The following is an 18,531-nucleotide window of genomic DNA, read 5'->3' as shown; positions in this document are numbered from 1 at the left end:
GAGCCTGCTTCTCCCTCTGTGTCTCTGCCTCTCTCTCTCTCTCTCTCTCTCTCTATGTCTCTCATGAATAAATAAAAAAATCTTAAAAAAAAAAAAAGATTTTATTTATTTATTCATGAGAGACACAGAGAAGAGAAGCAGACATAGGCAGAGGGAGAAGCAGGTTGCCTGTGGGGAGCCCAATGCAGGACTTGATTGCAGGAACCTGGGATCCCGCCCTGAGCCAAGAGCAGACACTCAACCACTGAGCCACCCAGAAGTCCCTTATTTGTCCTTCCTAAACTATCGAACACAACATACAGAACACTATATTGTAGGAAAGAGAATTTCAATGGCAAGAAAATTCAGGTGGATTAGGGCTATAACTAAAGCTTCACCACTGTGAGGATCTGTGCACTGGGCAAATTAGTAAGTTATATAAAGTTTGCCTAGCTTCCCAGAAAAGGCTAGGAAAGTTCAGTGGAACTGAAAACTGAAAATAGAGGCCTCCATGGCTAAGAGCATAGGAAGAGGCAGGAGATGAAATCACAGAAGCAAGCAGGAGTCAAATGACGCAAGGTCTTTTAGGTGAAAAAGCATTTTATATTTTAAGTGCAATCAGGAAGCCACTGAAGAATTTTAGCAGGTAAGTAAACAACAGGACCTTCAGGTAATTGCTCTAGTTGCCACCTGGAGAAAAGACTGGATGAAGGTGACAAAGGAAGCCAGAGCCCAGTTAGGACACAAGGACAGTCCCAGTGTGAGCTGGTGATTGAGGAAACAAATTCACAAATTTGGGTGTATTTTGGAGACAGATTCACATGGTCTTAGAGACAGAGAATGAGAAGGAAGGACCAAGATGCCTCCTAAGCTTCTCTTAGCTAATGAGGTGGTCAGGGTGACATACTGAGACAGGCAAGCCTGGAGAACAATAAGATTGAGAAGAAAAGACAAAAGAGTAACTGACCTTTATCTCTTCAAAAGAGAAGATGCCTTGAGGGTCAAGGTTACAGCTCCCTCTGACGCTATTTACCACTGCCTTCTACTGATGAAAACTCAGGATAAATGCTCTGGTGGTAATTTCTCTGACTTCTTTTTTTTTCTTTTTAATTTATGATAGTCACACAGAGAGAGAGAGAGGCAGAGACACAGGCAGAGGGAGAAGCAGGCTCCATGCACCGGAAGCCCGATGTGGGACTTGATCCCGGGTCTCCAGGATCGCGCCCTGGGCCAAAGGCAGGCGCCAAACCGCTGCGCCACCCAGGGATCCCTCTAACTTTTCATATAGACTCAATATACTGAAATAGCCTAACTAGCACAAAAATTCTTAAAATAGTTTTAGTTTGAGAGGCTCAAGAGTGTATTACCAGATTAAGCTGGAGAATAGGAAAACACTGTCAAATGGAATCCCATACACAAACGTAGGTGACATTATCGGCAACAGCACCTTCCACAAACATCCTTCCAGAAAGACAAACCATTTTCCACTGAGGTTTCCTTACTCTGTTACCATCCCATCACCATCCAGTCACCTCAACTAGAAATCCTGTCAGTGGCTTTGACACTACAACCCAAGCCCAGTTAGCTCCTTACACCCATCTGGGTTATTAAAACCTGTCCCTTTGCATTGAAATCTGAGACTCACTTGTCAAACTATAATGACCATAATTCCATGCCCAGGGGAGATTCAGTTATTTGGGGGCAGGACCCAGTAGACACTTTATTTTTTTATTTTTATTTTTTTTCCAGTAGACACTTTAAAGAGTATCACCAGATGACTCTGATGTGCACTTCTGCTTAACAGCCACTATTCATCAACTCACAATCTTTCCCTCATTCTTCTTTTTTTTAATATTTATTTTCATTCATTCATTCATTCATTCATTCATTCAGAGAAGCAGGCTCCATGCAGGGAGCCAGACGTGGGACTCGATCCTGGGTCTCCAGGATCACACCCCGGGCTGCAGGTGGCGCTAAACCGCTGCGCCACGGGGGCTGCCCTCCCTCATTATTCTTAATGCTACCGCTCTCATGATCTCTTGCTTCATCACCTCTGGCCTAGACTATCAAATGGCCTAGACTATTAAATAGCCAATCTCTAGACTTCCCCATTCTGACCTATATTCTGTATCACAGCCAGAATTCCCCCTCTAATTCTTATTTTTGCTGTGACAAATTGTAAAATATGAGTGAGGTTTGTTGATCAATTTCCTGATTCTGATAACTATACTGGACTTATACTAAAAGAATGCCCTTGATTTTATAAACACTCAAGTATTTAGGATTAAAGAAGCATCATACTGCAATGTACTGTCAAATAGTTCAGACAAAAATGTGTGAATGTGCAGATATCAACTGACAGAGGATAATGCACATGTGATAAAATGCTAACACTTTAAGAATCTGGGTAAAGGTTATGTGGGAACTATTACTATTCTTACAATATTCTTATGCCAAAGTAAGTTTTAAAAATCCAGTGAGGGCCACCTATCCAGCTCAGTCGGTAGAGCATGCAACTCTTCATCTTGGAGTCACGAGTTTGAGCCTCGTGTTGGGCAGAGATTACTTAAAAATGAAATTAGAAACCCAAAACAAATATAAAAAATAGTGAAAGGGAAAAAAATAGTGAAAAGGAATAAAGGGGAAAGGAGAGAAAATGAGTGGGAAATATCAGTGAGGGTGACAGAACATGAGAGACCCCTAACTCTGGGAAACGAACGAGGGGTGGTGGAAAGGGATGTGGGCGGAGGGATGGGGTGACTAGGTGATGGGCACTGAGGTGGGCACTTGACGGGATGAGCTCTGGGTGCTATATGTTGGCAAATGGAACTCCAATAAAAAAATATATATATATACCAAAAAAAAAACCCAACCCAAAAACCCAACACATACTGAACCCAATGGCCCAAACATTTCATTCTAAGTTGTACTTTTGTTAACACTATGAAACCAACGTGTTTGGTTCAATATAGGTAACATTTCTCTTTTTCTGGAAGAAGAAAAATTATGGATGAGACTATACCTATGACAAGGCAATTTCCTTTCAGAGGCCAAAACATGTTGCTTTTTGCAACCTCTTCATTAAAAGGAGATAGACAATGAAAACAAAGAACTTCACCACGAGACAGTGTAAAAGTGTTACTGAGACAATTCACAAAAAGAAACTAAGTACAGTTGACCCTTGAACGACATGTTTGAACTGCACAGGTCCACTTACACATGGTTTTGTTTGTTTGCTTTTTACAATACAATCCTATAAATGTATTTTCTCTTCCTTATGATTTTAATAACATTTTCTTTTCTCTGACTTTATTGTAAGAATATATAAAACATACAGAATATGTGTTAACTATGTTCTGCATAAGGTCAACAGTAGGCTACTAGTAATTAATTACCAGTAAGTTTTTGAGAAGTCAAAAGTTAGACATGGATTCCTGAGTGCCCCAACTCCTGCACCAGTTCAAGGGCCAACTGGTAAAAAGTATTCAGAGCTCAGCAAGGTGTGAAAAACCATGACAATGTGAATAATCCAAAAACCCTCGAGTAAAAAGACTAGACTGTTCTTATTGATTTTGGGCATTCAGGGCTGCCTAAAAACATGGCACTGATCCTGAGCAATGAGGATACGCATCCCTTTAAGTTTTGTGGAGAGCTCTGGCCTTGCACTGGATTCACAAATTCTTCAAAGCCCACCCAAAGAACCCAGGCTGAGACCCCTGGCTCTGTGTCATGTAGAAGTATTTTAAAGCAGAGCTTTTTATTGTTAGTTTTTATTTATTTATTTTTTAAAGATTTTATTTATTTATTCATGGGAGACACAAGAGAGAGAGGCAGAGACACAGGCAGAGGGAGAAGCAGGCTCCATGCAGGGAGCCTGACGTGGGACTCGATCCTGAGGCTCAGGATCACGTCCTGGGCTGAAGACGGCGCTAAACCACTGAGCCACCCAGGCTGCCCTAAAGCAGAGCTTTTTAGAGCCATGAAATGACCCTTAGCCATCTACTTAATTTGATAGTTACAAGTATGACTAAACATTTGTGTCAAGAATCAAAACAAGGAAAAGTATGCAACCCCTAACAAGTATTCCAAATTGCTCACTGCAACTAATTGTCAAATCAAGTGAGGGTGACAGTAGTAGTTTCACTGATGGTAGTGCTCTACCATGCACCAAAAGCAGTAAGTTCTGTAAGTTCAAAACACTTTGTTTAAAACAAACTTTATCAACATCAAGGGAGGTGACAAACACCTTGAAATAAATACTCAGAAAACTGGATTTGTTTGGAAGGCACCAAACCCTGTTAATATAATTGATACATATGAGCATGATTTTTAAAACAATTATGAGCCTTGAAAAATGAAGTGCATTCAGATACACAATCTAGAATAAAACAAAAATGACAAACTCAACTCACCAGCAATTTCTACAATATCACCAGGAACTATGTCTTTAGCTTTAATCCGCTGGACACTCTTTCTGTCCTGTCGATATACTTTGCCCATTTCAGGCTCATATTCCTTAAGTGCTTCGATCGCATTCTCAGCATTTCTCTCCTATAAAAAAAATAAATAAATAAAAGTAGTAAAGACATACTTGCCATAGCAAATTAGAATTTTGGCCGAAGGAATCAAATTTTATTTTATTTTTTTTTTAAAGATTTTACTTATTTATTCACAGAGACACACACACACGGGGGGGGGGGGGGGGGGCAGAGACACAGGCAGAGGGATCCATGCAGAGAGCCCCACGCGGGACTCGATCCAGGGTCTCCAGGATCACGCCCTGGGCTGCAGCCGTCGCTAAACCGCTGCGCCACCAGGGCTGCCCTCCCCCCTTTTTATAAAGATTCCAAGGAATCAAATTTTAGACTTCTAAACTTTAGAAAAAAAGACACAAGAGATGCACAGTAATGACACTTGCAAATAATTCACATAAAATAAACACCAGGCTCTTACAATTTTATGTTTAAAAAAAATGAATTAATAAGCACCCTAACAGGCCTAAACAGGGAATAAAATCTAACAAGGAAAAGCAGTTACAGACTATTGTCCCCGAGCCCACTGTGTATAACATGGCCCTCGTCTCCAGACTCAGTCACACCACTGAAATGGATTCTGTCTCACATGAAAGGTAATGGTCTAGGGCTGGACTGCCTAGGTTCACCCAAGGCTTTTCCACTTAACAGCTATGTGATTGTGCACAAATTACACAACTCACAGGCTTGGAGTCTACAAAACCTAGACACCAATGCTACTACCTCAAGGGCTGTGAGGATTTATAAACTATTTAGGCTGTGCTTCAGTACACAGTACACGTTGGGAGTTATGAATTAAGAAAACCAAGTTACATCTCACAAATTCTAGGAAATCTCTGCAGTAATAAAGACCAGTAAATGGCTGGACTCTCATCACAGGAACTGTCAGTCCCTGGGGCCTGAGTGGCTCAGTTGTTTAAGTGTCCAACACCCCCCACCCTTTCTTTGTAAAGATTTATTTTTTAGAGAGAGAAACAGAGAGTGTACACATGCATTGGTGGCAGGGGCATATGGAGAGGAAGAGAGAATCTTAAGCAGAATTCGCACTGAGTGTGGAGCAGCCCAAGGCGAGTCCAAACTCACAACCCCGAGATTACAACCTGAACAGAAACCAAGAGTCAGAAGCTTAACTGACTGAGCCACCCATGTGCTCCAAGTAGCTGACACTTAACTTTTGGCTCAGGTCATCATCTAAGGGTTGGGAAACTGAGCCCCATTGGGCTCCGCCCTGGGAGTGGAGCCTGATTAGCTTTCCTTCTGCCATCTCCCCCACCTCCACCCCCAGCCTGGCCCAAAAACCAAAAAACTGCCAGTCCTGTGGCATATATACCACATTCACGAACATACCAAAACTTAGTTACACACAGCATTTCTTTCCAAATTACAAGATGTAGAGATCAAAATGAGTAATGTTAAAAAGAAAAAAAAGCATATGTGCCAAATTTGTTTTCTCTCCTTCTGGAGAGTAAGCAATTAGAATTAGAAGTCAAGGAGCGAATCTACACAACATACACCCAGGTGAGGTTACTTAATGCACAAAGGAAAAGATTCATCTCTCTCACTTTTTGCCTTCTGATGGTATAAAGTTCTATTTAACCTTTACTTGGATAGAACTTGTGCATAATACTATGTGATCTCATTTTTTACCTTATTAGAATTATGGTCTGTTGCAAAACCCCCAAAACCTACTTAAAGCGAATTAAGAGACTCAAAACTGAAAGCTAATGGCATGTGCCTCACTTTAAATGTTTATAACCCTGAAAAAGTATAGAATAGGTTAAATTTAGGAACCTTGTGATAAAAATAAGTTCAACCTCATATCAGTTCTGCTTAAAGAATTTATCTGCATCACCTTATAATTAACGGGGATACTAGAATACTTAATTCTAATAAAATGTTACTGCTATAAAGTCTGTAAAGTTCAAATGCTACTAATACTGTAGATAGAATAAATTCTAAGCACTGCTGCTATTCAATTAGTCAAATTTAAAACTACTTTTTCACAGGACTGCCTCTCCCATTAATTGTGGCAGTTTTAATTCTTTTTCTCCTTCTTCAAGGTCACGTCAGGTAGAGTTTAACAAGACTGCTCAAGGTTAGGAAATATCCCAGGAGCACTGTATTTCAGTTCTACTCAAAATTAGCAAAGGTGCATTTAAGTTAGAAGCATTATAGACAGGGACGCCTGAGTGGCTATCAATAGCCAAGGAGTCCAACGTGGGACTCAATCCTGGGACTCCAGGATCATGCCCTGAGCCAAAGGCAGACACCCAACCGCTGAGCCACCCAGGCATCCCAAGAATGTTATTTCTTAAACTAAGATAAATATAAAAGTTCTGTAAAAACTGCTGTAAAATTTTACTTCAGAATTCAGATCAGCCTGGGCCTGGATTCAAGCTCCAGATACTCTATGTACTAGCTGTATGGCCTTTAAGAAGTCACTCTGAACCTCAATGTCATATTTGTCAAATGGGGTACCATTTGCCTTAAAAGATCACATAACAACGACACAGGAATGTATGTAAGGTATGTATCTCCTAACTGGCATAAATTATGTAGTGGGAAAATATATATTATTGGCTTGAGAAGGACAATCTAATGCTGTATATGGTCTTTTTCCTACATTATTCACAAGGGGATCATTTCTACTTAAATATAAACAAACCTTTAAAAATCTGTATTTATAAAAATTTATAAAAAATTAAAATAAGGAATACAGCACAATAAAATTTTCTAAGTAGACCATCTTTCGATATGAGCCCACTACATAAAGGCCTTCATGTTTATTAACAAGATCAGAAGTCTACAAACTTTTTTTTTGGTAAGGTTTACTTATTTACTTTAGAGAGAATGCAAGCATGGGCAGCCGGGGGGCAGAGGGAGAGGGAGAACCTCAAGTACATTATCCACGGAGCAGAAATCAAGAGTCGGCCGCTTAACTGACTGAGCAACCCAGGTACCCCAGAAGTTTATAACTCTAACAAGACTAAGGATTTTTTTAAATGTTTCCACATTAAATGTAGATACACTCTATTTTAGTCCTCAAAGGGGTGATTATAGCCATACTTATATTTTAATACTCAAAATGAATTTGAAGCATTAGTCTCTGTTAAAATATATTTTTTAAAAAATCAAACAAATCAACAGTCTTAGGAAAGTTAAAATCCAGGATGCCTGGGTGGCTCAAATTTTCACTCAGCAGTTGAGTGTCTGCCTTCGGCTCAGGGCATGATCCTGGAGTCCTGGAATCGAGTCCCACATCAGGCTCCTTGTGGGGAGCCTGCTTCTCCCTCTGCCTGTGTCTCTCATGAATAAATAAATAAAATCGTTAAAAAAAAAAGGAAAGTTAAAGTTCTCTAACTAGTTATATACAGAACAGAATTACATGAAGAGGGGAGGGTAAGAATCCCATTATGTTTTTGTAAACTGGCTTCCATTCTGTGAGTCAGAAAGGCCTGGGCAACTGAGGGGAAACAGCCAGGAGTATGCTCTGAAGGGAAAACAATTTTTATAGGTAAAGCCACAAAACAAAACAAAACAAAAAAATTTCAAGGAGAATAAAAATGACAGTTTATGAAATTTTTCACAGGAAGCAGGTAGGAAATATAAAGACAGATACTAGTTCTCAAATTTCCTGTTTTTTCTCAAACAGCTTCTCTCACCCATTTTTCTTAACTCCATGCTATCATGAAGGATGAGTAATTTTAATAGTATATAGTGCAGGAGACATCTAAAATATTGCCATTAAATAAACAGACAAAAGAAAAAACACACGTAGACTTTCCAAAGATATTTTTAGTCAATGCATCAGGGAAAAAAACAGATTAACACAGCTTAAAATCACTTATATAGATTGCTAAAATCTAGCAGTGCAGAATTTTTGCTTACCTGCCATACACCCACAATTGCATTGGCTACTAATATAAGTAAAATTACAAAGGGTTCTACAAAGGCTGTAATTGTTTCTTCACCTTCTTCAAACCAAGCCAAAACCTAAAAGAGAAATGGCATGTGTTAGAACCGTAATGTGTTTTTCGGCTTAGTGCCATTTGACAACAAAAGTGGCTAGTGCTAAAGGAATTACAATATACAGTATCTCTCTTCTTATCATCTCTAGAAACAAATGGTCGCAAAATGTAATGACAGCACCAACCAGCACACGTCCCCTGTTCAGAGTAATTCTTGAGAATCAAAACTATACAACTTCTTAATGCCCTTCAAAAGCTAATTTAATTTTTCACATAATAATTGTTTTGAAATCCAAATAAAATACTTTCTGGGAAATAAATTCCATTCATTTTACAAGTACATATTCAGAAGAAATAAAACTTAAATTCTCAATTTTGTTAAAGTAAAAGGCAATCATCTACAACTTTGTGTTTTCCTTTTGCTTAATATTCCTATAAAACAATATCCAACAGGTATAAATTCACTGTAAAGATCACTTGATTACGGACTCAAAATTGTAGAGTACTGATAATGTTCTGGTATTATCAGGGGTATCACTGTAGGTCATCTCATAATTACTCAAGGTTGTTCTGTGATCAGCAATCTATTTTGAAGGTTATCCTCCATATGACATCTAGTATAGCAACACAGCACTTCAGAGATGGCAGAAGTCCACAAATGTTACTTATAACTGGATACAGAACACTGCCCAAGAAAAATGACCAGAAAATTAATTTCTAGCTCACATGACCATAACCTTGTCAGGATGTAAGAGCTACAAGTTAAGAGAGCCACGACAAACTTCATAATTTAGCAAACTTAAGGTGGTAAGAGAACCCAAGAAACGAATCTTTAACAATGACAAAGAACATGGTAAAACAGCCTTCTAAATAGTTAAAAACTAATTTTTGTGAAAAACTGCCAATCGAGAAAGGATTTCAAACATATCTAATGATTCAATGTGGGATAAGATTTGCCTGTTTTTTTTTTTTTTTAAGATTTATTTTTATTTATTTAGGATAGACAGAGAGAGAGAGGCAGAGACACAGGCAGAGGGAGAAGCAGGCTCCATGCCAGGAGCCCAAAGCGGGACTCAATCCCGGGACTCCAGGATCGCGCCCTGGGCCAAAGGCAGGTGCAAAACCTCTGAGCCACCCAGGGATTCCCTTGCCTTTGTTTTTTAATATTGCTTTAACATGTCTGCATATTTCACAAAAGTCTTTTCTTTAAAAGAACTATTTAGTAAACAAGGAAAGCACTGGTTTTGATACTTTTTAATACAGTCAGATAGGACTCATGGTAATAATGAAACCATCTATGTTTATGCTGAGTGGAATAGTATAAAGTGAACTTTTACACAAATAGTAAACAATCAGAGAGGTGAGTAAGGCAAGGCCTAACGTGAATTTTTCAAGGAAGATAAGGGAATGTTGAATGAACAAGAAATATCAACCTGAGAAGCAAAAAAAAAAAAAAAAAAAAAAACCAGGAGACACCAGGACTGGTCCGGATAGGTAGCAATGAGCACTGACAGCTACTGAACTACAACAGGCAGAAAACCATAACGAATATAAATGTTGCCACAAGCTTTCAACAGGGCATTCCTGGTGTTAAGGCCAGGCCTAGTGCCAAAATGAAAACTTCTCTAGGAAGTTATAAATTTTGATAGATGCAAGATCACAGCTGGCTTGATACTAGCCTTTCAAACATTTTGCCAAGGAGAGCGTATCAGAAATAAAAAACTTAATTAGCTCTTGGGGGAGAAAAATCGCTCAACTTGCTGAGTAACTAGAACCTTTCCAAAAGGTCAGTGAGGCATTAGCAATTGTAAGATAAGCTTCACACCTTGTTAAAGAGGGTATGAACTTCCCTCTTGGCAACTAGGCCTAAGGAACAACTTAAAAGTTATATCCCCTAACAGCTGGAGCAAAGGGAAGACTACAGCAATAGTGATAGGACTCTCAGAGCCAATCTCTACTTTTTAAAAAAACGTGTGGTTCCTTTACACAAGTAGAATTTACCAATCATGTAAAAATACTTATCTGTACAATGCAGTAACCTTTTCTCCCACTATAAAACTTCAAATGTTTATGTGTCAGAAACCCAGGCATTCATAATTATTTGAAGGTTCAAAAAAAATTATTTGAAGGTTCCACAAGTATATTAGTTACTGCTTGATGAAAAACCAGTGGGCAATGGGTGAAAGGCTGGTGCTGAACCTATTTAAAAAAATCAACAACCATCAATTTCCTGAATATTTTTTTTAAAATGTCTATTTTGAAACCACAAATAACCCAAATAATTAAATGCTACAACCCAGGGCAGCCCAGGTGGCTCAGCGGTTTAGCGCCGCCTTCAGCCCAGGGCCTGATCCTGGAGACCCGGAATCGAGTCCCATGTCAGGCTCCCTGCATGGAGCCTGCCTCTCCCTTTGCCTGTGTGTCTCTGCCTCTCTGTGTCTCTCATGAATAAATAAAATCTTAAAAAAAAAAAAAAATGCTACAACCCAAAGTGAACATCAACCTGTATTTCGTTAACTGGTAAGAACCAATCCAGTTGAACACATTCAGATCGTATTATGCAGTCCTTCATGGTTTGTTCTATTGAAAGGAAACCTCCAATGTCCATGGGATGATGCTTACACATGAAAGATCCCAGAAGATGAGAAAGGGAGTGAAGAAGAGCGTACAGACATATTACTACCAAAATGAAAGATGCCTTATTAGCATTATTATAGACAGTTCATAATTACAGTTTATCAAGTTATACAAAATATATTTATATGGGGGTAAATGTTTCTAGAAATCTTCACCAAGAATATGTTGAACATAAATGATTACCTATTTGTATTGCCTTTTGTCCACTACCGTTATCCCCAGAGGCCTAGAAGAGTCTCTGGTACACAGACCATGCTCACTGTTTACTATACAGAGGCGTCAATGAAAATCTCACAGAACCTCTATGGTACCAGACTGAGGGTGGTAAATAAACTTAAACACCTAGAGCAAAAAGTAACCAACTTCATCAACACTATCAAAGGGAAGTGGAAGAAAAAAAAACTACAGCGGGTTTTAGGCACAGTGTTTCTTCTTTGCTTTGCACTATTAATATAGTAACAATATTTGTCTTCTGCAGTTTATAGAATCCAGAAAATTCAAAGTTTCAAACTTGCCAATCCTATTCAAGGTAATCACTTACTAACAATACTCAACTACAACTCAGACTGCTTCAATAGGGTAGCAGAGACCATCTTCTAATTGTCTGTAAGACTTATTATCTCTGCATATCACAGTAACTTCTGACAGGACAACCAGGAGATGCAAAAGCAAACTTTTATCCAAGGTAAAAAGGTGTGTTCCAGTGGGAGACAGTCATGGTTCCGTGACTCTATTACCTTAGCTACATGTTGGGATAAGGTACTGAGCTCTTAATGAGATCCAAAAAAAGAACACGAGAGAGATCATAAGCACATTTTTAAGACTGAGGGCACCTGTCTGCATTCCTCTTTGTGTCCCTAGAAACTTGCAAGGACACTGGGTACTCAAATACTTGTTCAATGGATGGAGAAATTTACATCAAAAAGTTTTAAAGAGGAAACTGAAGTTAAACATTTCACAAGAAAGAAAAAACTATCAATAAATGTTACGACAATTGTCTGGGGTAGGAAACAAAAATTCTTTCAGCCATTAAAAACAAAAGTATGAATTAGACTATATTCTCTTCTGACCCACACAGAAACCTTATTTAAAAATACTGATTTTAGGGATCCCTGGGTGGCGCAGCGGTTTGGCGCCTGCCTTTGGCCCAGGGCGTGATCCTGAAGACCCGGGATCGAATCCCAAATCGGGCTCCCAGTGCATGGAGCCTGCTTCTCTCTCTGCCTGTGTCTCTGCCTCTCTCTCTCTCTGTGTGACTATCATAAATAAATAAAAATTAAAAAAAAATACTGATTTTAGATTTGAGAATACAATCTTCTTAAAAACATACACACAAAACATACACATTCACTTTTTTTTTTTTTTTAAGATTTTATTTATTTGAGAGAGAGAAAGATCATGAGGAGGGGGGAAGAGCAGAGGGAGAAGCAGACTCCCCGCTGAGCAGGGAGCCCTGATGCGGGACTTGATCTAGGACCCTAGGATCATGACCTGAGCCAAAGGCAGACACCTAATACCCAGTATTCACATTCACCTTTCAAAACATTTTAAAGAAAGGCTCTAAATAAGTTAGTTACACCAGTGAACTACTCATTTATCCTTAAAAAAAAAAATTAAGAAGTTAAAAGAAAACACAGGGAAAAAAGCAAAATCATTACAAAATATAAAATACTACTTGACTATATTGTTCTAAGAAAACCAAAGAAAGCAGACCTCGTGAATTTTCAAAGTGCTACGAACACAAGTTCACCTCAAATATCTATTATATCAAAATCACTAACCCAGGTTCTAAAAGAAATGAAGAATCCCTTTTAAAGGGTCCAGTAGGAAAGAAAGACCAACTATTTAAATAAAAGTAACAAGTTGAGAAGTGCCTTGGTCTAAGCAAGTTTGAGCAGCATTTTAGGGTCAATGCAAGTAGCTGTGGTGGGGAAACGGGATGGAAGGCAGAGCAACTTTTGCAAACTGTTATCATAGAGGATCTGATGGATTCCAACGAGGCAAATATGGCCCTCTTACTCATCTCCTTCAGGTCTTTTCTCTAGAAGTCACCTTCTTGGAAGACTTTCCTGACCAACCTATGTGAAAATTATATTCACCTCCTCATACTCCTATCCTTCTGCTTTTTTCTCCATAGCACTATCACTGTCCAACAGACTACACATTCTACTTCTTTATTATCTGTCTCCACTAGAATGTCAGCTCCAGATTAAGAGACTATTTTGTTCAAATGCTGTATCCCCATTGTCTGTGCCATGCATGTCCAGGTGTTCAATAAATACCCAATGAAGCAGTGAAAGAGAATAAAGAACAAGTATTCCAGTAAGCAACCATGATATATTAAATGAGGGGTAAAGTTTTAACAAAGAGGAGGTAAAGGGAAAGTGAAAGGTCATGAATGTCAAATTAAAGAATTTTAGTTACTTCATATGTAGTGGAAGAGATTATAGCTTACTTCTTCCAATCCAAATAAACTTAAAAACCATTTCTATTTGGTGAATACTGCAATTAAACTTTATCCCTACAGGTCATGAGTATAAAGCATTAACGCAGCTTCCTAAAGTTAACATTTCACTTAGTTTGCTATCTGGAATAAATCACTAAAGCCTAGTATTTCTTTTTAACTTGAGCAGAACTGGATGATATAGTATGTACATGTTGTAGGAACTATCTCTTCAATTCTCCAAAAGAACATGAATATTCTACCATGATTTTCCTATAAAATAGGAATAAACTGACTATCACAAAAAAGACTCCATGACCTTCTGAAAGATAAATGAGGAATGAAAAGGTCAAGAACAATGTAGTAATAGTGCCAATTCCACATGAAGAAAATCAACAAAACAGGTTTGATATCCAAAATGTCTTGATCAAACAAGTCAGAGCAAACTAAGTGACAGTATTTCCTAAACATTTATTATTTCTGTTTAGCAACCCACAAAATTAAAATGTCACACAGTTCATTTCCTGAGCGTTAACTCCAAGTAGTTACCAAAAAAGTAATTCATATTTCAATTCCAAAATATAGCTCTAAAAAGCTATAAAACCCCAACATCCTACCCTATGATAAAATTAGAGCAATTATTTTTAAAACCCATTTGAAAATGCTTAGAAACTACAAATTCCTTACTTCAAAATAAAAGCATATACATCACTAATTCAAATTTTAATACAAAGTCATTCAAACTGGCAACTTAAAAGAGATCCTATACAACCCAAATAGTCAGTAGCTTGTTCACAGGAAATAATGCTACTGTTATTACAACGCTGCCTTAAGTTACACACACAGAAAACTCAATAAAAATTTATCTCTACCTTGAATATACCAGGTGATTTACCTCTAAGATGTCTCTGATAACCTTACTGATCCCCCAGTATTTTAACTATCAAAGCCGAGGATACTTCAGAATTATGCAGGTAGCTTAAACATACACGTTATACTACTCCAAATGTATTATTTGTTTTGCCCCACGACAATGCACTGAAACTGATAAAAAGCTCTACTCCTTTATCTTAATTGATAAAGCAGCAGACATTTAGGAGGGATGCGGGAGGGAGGAGTGGGTGGTGTTGAATTAACCAAGGACAGACAGACATGTAAGAAGTATGGAGTTATTTAGGAGGCTTAATGCTTTGCTACAACACTCTCAATTTTCATTGAAAACCAGAGAAAAGATTCGTGAGGACTGAATTATTATTAACACTTACATATCACTTAGCCAACATGGCATGATAGATTAATATTAAAGTCTCAGGTCAGAATCTGTATATAGTACTACTCCAAAAAGCTCACCTCTTGCCAATTTCTCCCCCTCACCTAAAGGAGTGCCCACTGCTTCCTTTCTACTTAGTTCTCAAAATAGCCTTCCATGATATGGAAGACTAAGGTAGATTCCTGGGGCTTGAATATGTACAAACCTACAAAAATGAAACCTTGAAGCTGTGTCAATTTTGTGAAGCCTGAAAAAGTAGTGCACTGGGTGAATTTCACTTCCCACCGTGGTTATTACAAGAATAAAATACTGTAATTTGAGAACAAAAGTCATCTCATGCTGTTAGGATTAGGAACATCTGTGTCCTAGTCATGACCATTTTTAGGAAAACTACCAAGAAGTCCACTGCCCAAGAAAAAATGCAGTAAAAAATATTGAACAAAAAAAAATGTTAATAACCTAGAAATATCCTCAGCAGCCCATCACCCTTTTTCTGCTGTAGTTCTTTGCATTTCACCAGTTTCTTAGCAACCATACAGGACTCGTCGGTAACCACTCACAGAATAAGAAAAAACAAGGGTTTTTTTTTTCTTTTAAGATCTAGAACCAACTATACAGAACCTTGTTCTCCCTACCTAGGAATCATTTAAGACAGGGGTCCAATTTAGATAAATATACCACCCTAAAGGTCAGTGACCAAATTTGGTCAACACTAGTGCCATCACTGCCGTCATCATTCTTGTCACTGTCAGAAACAACTGTCACCTTGCCATTACCAGGAAGGGAGAGCAACTGGAATATTCCTTTTCTAAGTTCTATTTACAGACTACAAAGGGCCCCAAATCATCTTAGTATGATCTTACACAATGGGAGAATCCCAAACAGAAAAGACCCTCTGATAAATAACTTTTTGATATTAAAAATCTGATAAAACACAAAAATTTTTAAGACCCTGGCCCATTTGGGAACAAGTTCTAACTGCACTGTAAACGCCAGGCATTAATTTTCTGCACATAAATGGCTCCAAGAGTTTTGTTTAGATTTTTCAACTATCTAATTTTTTTTAAAAATGGGAGATACCATTTAAATCTCTAAATATAATGTTCTCACCCAATAGACACCATTTATTTCTTGGCTTTTCATCTCTGGGATAGTCTCTACTTTTTTGGAGAGAAAATAAGTTTCTTTATACTTACAAAAGATATACACGCTGCCAGCAATAATATTCGAACTAGTAAGTCTTCAAACTGCTCGATCACAAGTTCCAGCAAGGTTTTTCCTGTCAGGAACAAACATTTGTTGTAAATGTCATCCTAACATCAGCACACAAAAGGGATTAAAAAAAAAAAAAAAAAAGAACATGTTAAGATTACTCACCTTCTTCGGCCGGTAACTCTGTAGAACGTAGAAATTCGCCAGGCAACGTGTCAAGAAGGGGGGGAAAAAATTAGCATTGCCTTTACAAAGAGAATTGCTAAAATTACCACTGTCTTCGAAAGACGTAGATACGTCTTCAGACAGATGAACCCCTCAACCATTTTTAAGGAAACCACACCAAATGGTACCCCCAAGAAAATATGCAATTTTTGTTGTAACCAGCATCTTAGGTCTTTCCCGAAGCGTAAAATCTCATCGCTATCTACTGAACAAGGGGTCATCTCAGCCAGGTCATGACTTCTGCCAGATGTGTAACTCTGGGTAGTGCAAGAACGGCTGGAGGCTCTCTCAACTGCAACGACGCCTCATATAAACTGGCTGGGGACAAGAAAATGTCTCGCAGGGTTCGACCGAGCTGCAGGAGACTCGTCCCTCCCTCCGGCGGGGCCGGCTGCTGCCGGTGACAAGCCGCCGAGCCAGCTGCGTGCGGGGAAAGCCAAGGGCTCAAGGCACGGGGTCCAGCAGGCAAAGACACGACCCCGGCGCCCCGGCCTGCAGTCCGTCTCCCGCGGGGCCGGCGCGCGGGCCCGACCCGCCGCCTGCAGCCGTCGGCGGGCGCGGAGCCCAGACCCACGAGGTGGAGCCCGGTCAGCCATCTTCCCTGGCTCTGGGGCCCGCGGCGGGCTGCGCGAGGCCCCTGCGGCCCCGGCCCCGGCCACCTACCGTTGGAGCCCCATCTCTCCTTGAGCTTCTTGACCTGCTCCAGACTCAGCCCCGTGCTCTCGTTGACGCCGAAGTGGCCCAGCACCTCCTCCACCGTCTTTGTGTGCGCGTTCTCCATGGCTGCGGGGGCCCGGCCGGCCTCGCCTCCAGTCCCCGCGGCCTCCTCGTCTCCGCCTCGCACTCAGGCCGTGGGCTCGTGCCACCCCGGGCGCCCAGGCGCGGACAGGCCTCTCCCCCTCCTCCTCCTCCTCCTCCTCCTCCTGCGGCCGCTTCCGCCTCGCCGGGCGCTGAATCACCCCGCGCCCCCTCCCCCAGACAACCGCCCCTCCGGCTGCCCGGCCCTCGCCGGCGCACGCCCTGCGCTCAGCTGGGCGGTGGGGGGCTCCCGACCCTCCCTCCCGTCGTCAGAAGGGAGGGCCTCCTTCGCCCTCAACCGCCCTCTGGGAGCGCAGGCCGCGGCCCCCGAGCCCCCTCCCCGCTCTCCCGAGGTGATTCGCGGCCCCGCCCGGGCCGGAGGAGGGGGCACCCGGCCGACCCCTGAGGGCGGAACGAGCGAGGGCGGCTAGCCGTGCACGGTGCGCTCGCCCTGTTCCTTCAGCTCCGCACCCCCGACAGCGGCGGAGGAAACTGCGGCGAAAGAGAGGGAGGTGGCGTCGGGGACGGTTCCGCGGCGGCTGCTCTAATAGCATTTATCCGCCGCTGCCTCCCCTCTAGCCGCCGCCGCGGCATGTGGACGCCGCTCATTGGCCGAGAGGGCCCAGCGCGGCGCGGGCGGCACGGCCCCGCCCCCTCCCCGCGCTCCCTCCTCCCGCGCGACTCGCGCCCACGCCGCCGCGCACGCCCCGCCCCCTCCCGCGCACCGCCCCCAGGAACCCGGATAGAGGCCTGCGCGCGCGGCGCCGCGCCCGCGCAGTGGCGCCCGGGCTCGCGGTCTTCCCTCCCCGCCCGCCTACGGACGTAGAGCCCAGAGAGGTCGAGGGCTCACGGTGGGCTCCCCGCGCTCGCTGCCCCGAGAACTCTCTGCCGCTCGGGGTCGGCCTGGGGTCAGGGTGGGTGGCGGGGAAGGCGAGGCGGAGGAACCCGGGAGCTCGGTCCGCACTGGGCTTCCCGAGGCGCCGCTCGGCTTGGTGTCCTTGGCTCGCCCGTCCCCTAGCCCTTGCCTGGCGGGCCGCGCTCTGCATCCTAATCCGTCTCCTTCAGAGCCCCCTTCAGGAAGTGAGGGGAGGGATCCCGCAGTTCATTTCCCACGCCGCCCGCGTCCCGCACCCCCAGCCGAGCGCCCCACCGCACACCAACGTCACCCCTTCCCCAGCGGGGTCTGTGCTCCGACCCAAGGACTCCCACTGGGGGCGGCGGGGGCAGGGAGGAGATTTTAATGTGAATAGCCCACACAGCCTAGAAGTCACAGGCGGAACCACCGTAACTGCCAAATAACGAGAATTGTGCTAGGAGGTGCTTCACTTGGGCATTCAAATCAAGGTTCCACTTTACCCCTAGGAGAAAGGAGGACTTTGATCCAAAGCCTATTCTTAAACCACAGATGACTGGCTCCAGAGGTCCGTGCAAAACCTAGGTAACAGCAAAATAAAGGGCATTTTGCTT

At 41.8% G+C, this 18,531-nt stretch overlaps 1 protein-coding gene across 5 annotated transcripts in view; it reads right to left on the bottom strand.

Moving 5' to 3' along the window:
- The window catches only part of ATP2A2 (ATPase sarcoplasmic/endoplasmic reticulum Ca2+ transporting 2), a 61,241-nt gene extending 43,582 nt beyond the window's left edge, over positions 1–17,659 (bottom strand). For 3 of the 5 annotated variants that reach the window (XM_025473894.3, XM_049101590.1, XM_049101586.1), the window contains exons 1-5: positions 16,930–17,659; positions 16,207–16,224; positions 16,026–16,108; positions 8,400–8,504; positions 4,392–4,530 (exon numbers count right to left, since the gene is read on the bottom strand). In XM_025473894.3, the coding sequence (XP_025329679.1) occupies positions 4,392–4,530; positions 8,400–8,504; positions 16,026–16,108; positions 16,207–16,224; positions 16,930–17,047 (463 nt within the window). In that variant the 5' untranslated portion in view covers positions 17,048–17,659. The remainder of the gene's footprint in view (positions 1–4,391; positions 4,531–8,399; positions 8,505–16,025; positions 16,109–16,206; positions 16,225–16,929) is intronic. The other 2 variants (XM_049101589.1, XM_049101587.1) reach the window with 1 other exon arrangement.
- Positions 17,660–18,531: the final 872 nt, after the last annotated feature.

Source organism: Canis lupus, chromosome 26, assembly GCF_003254725.2.
Source record: "Canis lupus dingo isolate Sandy chromosome 26, ASM325472v2, whole genome shotgun sequence".
NCBI classification, from domain to species: Eukaryota; Metazoa; Chordata; class Mammalia; order Carnivora; family Canidae; genus Canis; species Canis lupus.
This window is presented reverse-complemented; position numbering and strand designations above follow the sequence as displayed.